The 8,725-nt window shown below is 33.0% G+C and overlaps 1 protein-coding gene across 1 annotated transcript in view; it reads left to right on the top strand.

Annotated features, from left to right (window-relative positions):
- LOC136846942 (uncharacterized protein DDB_G0283697-like) overlaps positions 1–5,950 on the top strand; it is a 74,214-nt gene extending 68,264 nt beyond the window's left edge. The window contains exons 4-6 of the mRNA XM_067118197.1: positions 2,364–2,418; positions 2,508–2,627; positions 5,858–5,950. Of these exons, the coding sequence (XP_066974298.1) occupies positions 2,364–2,418; positions 2,508–2,627; positions 5,858–5,950 (268 nt within the window). The remainder of the gene's footprint in view (positions 1–2,363; positions 2,419–2,507; positions 2,628–5,857) is intronic.
- The last annotated feature ends 2,775 nt before the right edge of the window (positions 5,951–8,725 follow it).

Below are 8,725 nucleotides of genomic sequence, written 5' to 3'. Positions count from 1 at the left end.
ACACTTTCCTCTCGCGTTGGCTTTTAAACAAGCGACAGGCGCTGAAAAAACGAACAAATTCTTTCGCTTGGGCATGCATCGATGACCGTTGAAGTGAAAATGCTTGGAAGGTTGTGTCAAGAAGTACAGAAACAGAACACACACAGGCACAGTCAGACAGATACACACACATATATACATATGTTTTATATATATATGTTTATATATATATATATATATATATATATATATATATATATATATATATATATATATATATATATATATATATACATATCTGTACACATACACTATCATATACACACACATATGTATATGTGTGTATGACTCATTTCTTCCTTGAACAGTGGCCAAAGCCTTTAAAATTACATCTAACAGATTCCCGAAACAATCCTTAACATTTACTTGACAGCGTTTTGGAATCATGGTTTTATTTCTACGAATTAAAATAAAAAGTAAAAACTTCATATTAATCGAATTTACAAAAATAAGAAAAATAAAAAAACTTCACAGTAACGCTCACAGATCATTACTTGAACTTCCGGAGCAAACTATGAATATGGTATATATATATATATATATATATATATATATATATATATATATATATATATATATATATATACATATATATATATATATATATATATATATATATATATATATATATATATATATATATATTTTATATATATATATATATATATATATATATATATATATATATATATATATATATATGTATATATATATTTTCTATATTTATATATATATATATGAGCAATATATATATATATAGAAAATATATATATATATATTTTAATTTTTATATATATGAAAAAAAAATTTTATATATCTGTATATATACATATGGAATGGATGGATGGAACAATATATAATAGGGAAAGATAGTTGGGACATATCAGCCAGTATATGGAAAGGTCTATTATATATTGAAACAACAGAAAAAAAGCAAAGAATTTTTCTCATTTAGTAACAGTGAATACAACTTTGAGCAATACATTAAAGTATATAGAAAATCACTGAATTTTAGCATTTATACAAAAATTGTAATTTCTTATATCAAAATATGCTGAACGAAAAAAAATCTACACGTACATAAAGAAGAGGAAGTCATGGCCATTGCAAAATACTATGTGGAATGGAATGGAATAGAATGCATAATTTAGGCATACATAATATACATAAGATATAAAGAGTGGGACCTATGAGGTCATTACAACCTGAAAAGGAAAACTGAGTGGAAAGGTCTGACAGGTGTAACAGGAGAAAACCTGGCAATTATATATATTGAAACAACTGTGAGGAACGAGGGGGCTTCAAAAAGCAAGATGGATGAAGGAAAACAAGAACGGAGTTAGGGTAAAAGGAATGAAATGTTTGGTTGGTACCAGAAAGAACTTAAAACTGGGGCCTTGTGGTGTGAAATGTCCCACAGTTTTTGCATCCTGACGAATGTTTGATGGTGCACTGGAAACAAAAGAAGTCACTAGGGGCTAAATCAGGACTATAAGGTGGATGCTTAATGATTTCCCACCGGGAAAATACTGTGTGGATGACGATGGTAGCAGCTTTATGGACCGTTTTGCAGCAAGGTGTAAGCCAAAAACATACTGGACCAGAGGGGATGTTCTTCCAGTCAACCAGCAAAACGAATTTCCTGAATTGGGACCTTCTCTTGAATTCTGCCAAGGGTTTACATGGATTGAGAACGGCTGAGCGTTAGGTAATTGGTATCTGAAAATTCTTCATCCCTACAATCCTGTTGAAATTCTAGTCTGATCAGAGCAACAGTGGGTGACAATAGATAAAACATTTAGTTTTCCACTAGAATTGTATAAGCTGAGCCAACAGACAATGGGTATGCATATAATGTATATATATATATATATATATATCAATATATATATACTGACGTATATATGAGGATCATACATCATCTCTTATAAAACGAGTTATCCATTTGTAGGTGGTTTATTTCTTTGGGGCATTATGTATGTATGTATATACATACATAAATATATCGATTTTGTTTGGAATACATATACATAAATATATACATGCATACATATATATACACATATACAATAAAGACTATTAGCCAAATAACACATATAAAACCATATAAACTTAGCAGGTATGGATACATATGAATTTGAATATATATATATATATATATATATATATATATATATATATATATATATATATATATATATATATATAATCTATGCCTTTTCCCTTGAGAGGGGTTGGTTTGGGGTGTGGGTCTTCCTGTTTTCAGCAGGCTATTCGGAAGGAGACTGTCACACTGACCTTGCCTTCCTCCGACTTGATTGCAGCCCACAACAGTCGACTAAATCCAAGATTACTATTCCACCGTTAACGTTAACAGAGGTAGAGAGGGATTTAACTCGTCTAGAGCTCATTGCAACCGAACCAGGGACCCATCGCTTGTGAGATGAGTGTCTTAACTGCTTGAGGAGGAGGAGGAGGAGGAGGAGGAGGAGGAGGAGGAGGAAGAAGAGGTGGAGGAGGAGGAGGAAGAGAAGGAGGAAGAGGAGGAAGAAGAGGTGGAGGAGGAGGAGGAGGAGGAGGAGGAGGAGGTAACTTGCTTTGATAAGCGTTACCGAATAATTGCAATGTCAGATGTTAATCTCACCCTAACTTACGACCACCCACATCCCAGCCCTTTCTCTGGTTTAATCTTAAAGGGTTGTTAAATAAAAGAAGGATGGTCTTACGTAATGTCTGTGCGTTCTCATAAGAGATCTCACTGTTACCTACAACGGGTTATTGTGTTTCAAGAACGCAAGAACACACACGCTCACCTATGTATGTAAGTATGTAATATATAATTTTATATATATATATATATATATATATATATATATATATATATATATATATATATATATTTATATACATATATTACATATCTATCTGTCTATCTGTATTATATATATATATATATATATATATATATATATTTATATATATATATATATATATATATATATATATATATATATATATATATATATATATGTATATATACATATATACATATACATATATATATATATATATATATATATATATATATATATATATATTATAAATAAACACTTTTAGGATCAACCAGTGTAAGGTCCTAGGACCCCTCCGAATTGGTAAATTTCTTTTTTGTGGATAGTGGTTACACATTTGTTAAGTTTACATATGAAATCTGCAATAGCTAGAGACACAGGGTTGTGCTCAGTCCACGATAAACAGATCTTCGCTTGTAAATTTAGCTTTGTCACTACTGTTTTCTGATTTCTCTTCAGGCGTTTCTTTTGCCATATCTTTTCTAACAGCTAACGCTGAATATCTTTGTAAGATATCAAACTTAACCTGTACTGCTCAAATTATGATTTTATTTCAACACACGCACGCACACCTTTGACATACACGCACACACATACATACATATCTATACTGTATATATGTATATATATATATATATATATATATATATATATATATATATATATATATATATATATATATATATATATATATATATATATATATATATATATATATACAGCCAGACAGAGATAATGGGGACTAACAAACCAATGACCTTACCAGACCTAGTCATATAAAGAATATATATATATATATATATATTTATATATATATATATATATATATATATATATATATATATATATATATATATATATATATATATATATATATATATATATATGTGTGTGTGTGTGTGGGTGTGCGCGTTTGTATGAGTGTTTGTGTGTGTGTGTGTGATGAAATACATAATTATAATTTAAGCTGTACAAGAAAAGTTTGACCCATAACGCACCATACAAAGATTTCCAGCATAGGCTATTAGAAAAAAAGGAGATATGACAAAGAGATGTCTATATATGTATATATATATATATATATATATATATATATATATATAGCTGCAGAGGATAATGGGGACTAACAAACCTATGGTCCTTACCTATCTTAGTCAAGGTCAAAGAAAACAAGAATATTAAGTAAACTACAGTATGTAGGTATCGGGACAACTAAGGTGAGGCAAGACATCTGACAAAGGGCGAGTACTGGGGTTTAATCATAATAAAAGCAATAAAGCCTCTTGAAGAAGGGTGGTTTTAAAGAGTTGGGGAAAACGGCAGCAGGAAGAGAGCTCCAAACCCTGTTATAGTGGGTAAAAACACACATTCTAACGTACGACCAGAAAATCACTGATATGAAAATTTTTGCAGTTTTCACCTGAAAAGTAATTACGCGTTCACAAGACTTTTAATTCTCGGTAAACTTTAAATCGGTGTCAGTGCATATTTCAGGAGCAATATACTGAATTTACCGTAGGAATTTAATGCTAAATACTAATTCCTTTGGTAATGAACGGAACTGACTGCATGCATTTAATAGCAAAATCATTGCAGAAATTCCAGAGACAGAACACGGGATTTACTGAAAAAATTTATTGTTGATACATTAAAGCAATCTTATGGAGAATGCATAAAATTTATTTAACGAAAAAAAGACGAAAATAAATATTGTGAGTTGCAGAGCGGTAACCGAAGATGTTTAACGTTTAAACGATAAAAGTTATTCCTAATATCACGAAAGTGTCTGACATTCCTGCGAAGATAACTTTAAAAACGCGGCTCCCTTTGAAACACTGGCGACTCTCTTCCCTGAATATTTCAAATTTCAAGTCTTTAAAGAATCATTCTTTCTCAAACTCCATGACTTGTAGAAGTTTAAGATGGTTAGTACGATTTTTGCCACATACTTCTGGTAACTTCAGTCCAAGTCTCTCTCTCTCTCTCTCTCCCCTATATATATATATATATATATATATATATATATATATATATATATATATATATATATATATATATATATATATTATAAACACGTACGTATATTATATATACAGTACGTGTATATATATATATACATATACACACACACACACACATATATATATATATATATATATATATATATATATATATATTTATATATATATATATATATATTTATATATATATATATATATATATATATATATATATATATATATATATATATATATATATATATGTAGATATATGCTTGTCCCTCTTAGAAGTGGTTCCCCTCTTAGAGAAGTGGTTCCAGAGGGTAGTAGCCTTTAGGTTCTCAGCCAGTTTTCCCGGGATGAGTTCGCTAGCCTCATAACATTCTCCACCCTTCTGCGACCCACCAAAATTGACTAATTATCAGATAGTTTACTTAATTCATTCCTTGAGCCAAACGTGGGAACGGATTAAAAAAAAGGGGGGGCGGGGATCAAGTTGTCCTCCCAAACCAAGATCGCTGGCAAGGAGATGGTGGGGACAATCAGGCAAATACATACAGCAAATTACCAGTCATTAAGGAATTTTTTTTTTGTTATTAAAAACAAAGCCACTTGATGAAGACAGAAAATCTTCCACCGGTCTGAAAGAACAAAGAAGAGAATTACACACACACACATATATAGATACACAGTATATATATATATATATATATATATATATATATATATATATATATTCTGCGTGTCTATATACTGTGTATGTATATATATATATATATATATATATATATATATATATATATATATATATATATATATATATATATATATATATATATATATATACATATGTATGTATATAAAGACACGCAGAATATGCTTTTTCACCAGTCCTCAAGACAATTTAATGTTATTACAGTATATTCTTTATCCTTAAGCGCTGACAATTTTTCTCTAATTTTACAGATCAACGAAGCCATCTCAGAGGAAGAAGAAGAAGAAGAGACGAAGGCGCGAGCACAAGATACCTTAAAAAGCTCACATGTCGCGGCGTTATAGGATAAGTAATTAAAAAAGAGAATTATTACGGAAAAGAAAACTCGAAGATGAGGTTCTGAATTAATGGGTAATTACCCGTGAAGGGGATTATTCTGGATATCTGTATGGGTAATGGAGCTTCCCATTAAGAGAGAGAGAGAGAGAGAGAGAGAGAGAGAGAGAGAGAGAGAGAGAGAGAGAGAGAGAGAGAGAGAGAGAAATTTTGTCCATAGTAAGGTATATTTGTACAAGGTAGAATATTCAGGTTTTAAACTGACACAAGGGAAGTGGCATCCCGTTTTCCATCTTCAAGCGTATCAACTTTGTGTTTTGTCTCGGAAATACCCACTAAAACACGAAAATAATAGCTGTAAATGATGACTCAATTTAGATAAACCTTGAACATCACACTTCCTCAGTACCGATATTGGATTTCTATAACACGTCAAAAATTTTACTGCTATCATTAATCTTAATAAATACAAATGGTTAAGAAAGAAGTCTTTTACTCTTTGTGTAAAGTGTATGGTACAGCATCCATCACTGCTTGAGAGAGAGAGAGAGAGAGAGAGAGAGAGAGAGAGAGAGAGAGAGAGAGAGAGAGAATATCCTTGAAATAGGTTCTAATGCTAGGTGCAACAGAATAGAACCAGCTTTCCAGCTAAGAAAGGTGTACGATATCAGTCTAAAAGAGACGAAAGAAAAAAGAAAATGAATTGCAGCACATAACAGAAGAGTGGGGTAGACCCACTCGTGCTATAAATATAAGGAAAACGGGGTAAAGGGTCGACTATATTTAGAATATTTAAATCGCATTCATCAGTTCAATATTGCAGTGCTTGTCATGTAATTTTCCATGTGAATTCTTGTGAAACCCTTCAAAATCCAATGGAAATGAATGATTATGAAAGACTGGGGAAATCTAAATTATATGGGTCCGCCCCTCTTGTTCAGCCATGTAACTTACAACTTGTTAAGGCTTATTTGGCAATATATTGAAGATCATGATTTGAACTGAGAATTTGTTACATTTTCCGAAAACCAGGCATGTAATTCAACACACAAAGATGTATATATATATATATATATATATATATATATATATATATATATATATATATATATATATATATATATATATATATATATATATATATAATCTTTCTATCTGAGCAGGTGGCTCCAAGTATGAGCCTTCTCATTCTCAGCATGATGTTCTTTGGCCCCAGCTGCAACCCTTCCAATCGACTGAGTATAAAGTACATAATTCACTACTTACGTAATCAGAGGTACAACAGACCTCTATTCATGGTTCTGCAGCGTAACTGTTATATTTGTTTCTCTGTCTGCAGTAATATGCAATGACTATGCAAACATTTTACACGTTCGTCAAATTTTCAACATTTACTACTCATTCCACTGCCTCCACGCCCCCACTGCTGATCGTACCAGACCCATCAACATTTCCGTTTTTTCATCAAGAATCAAAATTATTGTCTTGACTCCTTATTTTGAAGTTCTACATGATACTTGGTAAATGCAAACGATCTCACCTAGAACAATTGACGACTATGGTACAATGATACACGTAAAATAATGGCTTGCCCACGTCTAACGAGTCAAGTTTCATTCTCTCAAAAATGAATTGCAAATTTAAAATCCTGGTCTTTGGTTTCCAAACATACTTCTAGAAATTTTTGAGAGATGTGTTTTGTCCCCTTTCATGTACGAACCCTGTTAAACCACTTTGCATATTTACAGTCACAAACTCGCAATTCGTCTATTCAGACATCGAATAAAACTTTAGAAAAGCTAAAATAAAATCTTAAAAGAGAAATTCCTTTCAAAACCTTTAAAAAAATAAACGAATAACAATAAAACAGGTATAGAGAGACAAACTATTATATAGTAATATAAAAGATTAAGAGCTAAATTTTATCCCGAAGAAAAAAATATAAAACAATGAAAAAAGTTTGAAAACAAATTCTTTATTCACCAGTATATTACCTTCAACCATATCAGCCTAAGCCTATGTGGATCTTACCAAGAGTAATTAAGCACGCCTTGGGGGTGGAGGGTGGAAGGTGGAGGGATGCCAGGCGTGGGGTAGGGGTGGGGATGAGGGGGCACAGGGACGTTGGGGGAAGGAATGGGGATCTAAGAATATCGGGATGGGTAGAAAGAGGTGGGTGGGCTCAAGAATTCTGGGGAAGGGTGAGATAGGATGACTGGGGATGCTTGGGGAAAGAGGGAGAATTGAGGATGAGGTTCATAGATGCTGAGGAAGAGGATATGGGGACTCCTGGGGATGCTTGAAAAGGTAGGGGGTGATGGTAGGGGAGTATCCAGGGATGCTGAGGGAAGGCGAGAGGGTGGGGGTATCCAGGGATGCTGGGGGAGGAAGGCGAGGGAGGGGGGAAGAAACACCAGTTGGGGTGCTTGAGGAGGGACCGAGATAGGGATGTTGGGTGGGTCTCCATGGGTGGGAGGTAGGGGCGTGTAAGAGGGGGGAGAGTTGGGACGGGGATGGGGTTAGGGTTACCCTCGAAGGAGAACTTTACGATTACGCCCTTCATCCGAGGTCCATGTAAACCATATATCAGAGGCAAACATCAGCGTAATGGAGAATTCCCCCCAATTAATAGAAGATCTCGCTCATATATTTGGGCCCCATGCTAATGAGATAGAATGCTCTGAGAGATAGGAAAGGAGATGAACGGAGAAGAAAAGTTCACACACACACGTCTTGAAGGAAGGAGGAGGGGAGGGGGTTGGGGTTGGAGAAGAAAGGAAGAA

Source organism: Macrobrachium rosenbergii, chromosome 16, assembly GCF_040412425.1.
Source record: "Macrobrachium rosenbergii isolate ZJJX-2024 chromosome 16, ASM4041242v1, whole genome shotgun sequence".
NCBI lineage: Eukaryota > Metazoa > Arthropoda > Malacostraca > Decapoda > Palaemonidae > Macrobrachium > Macrobrachium rosenbergii.
Note: the sequence above shows the minus strand (reverse complement) of the source record. Positions and strands in the feature narration are given on the sequence as shown.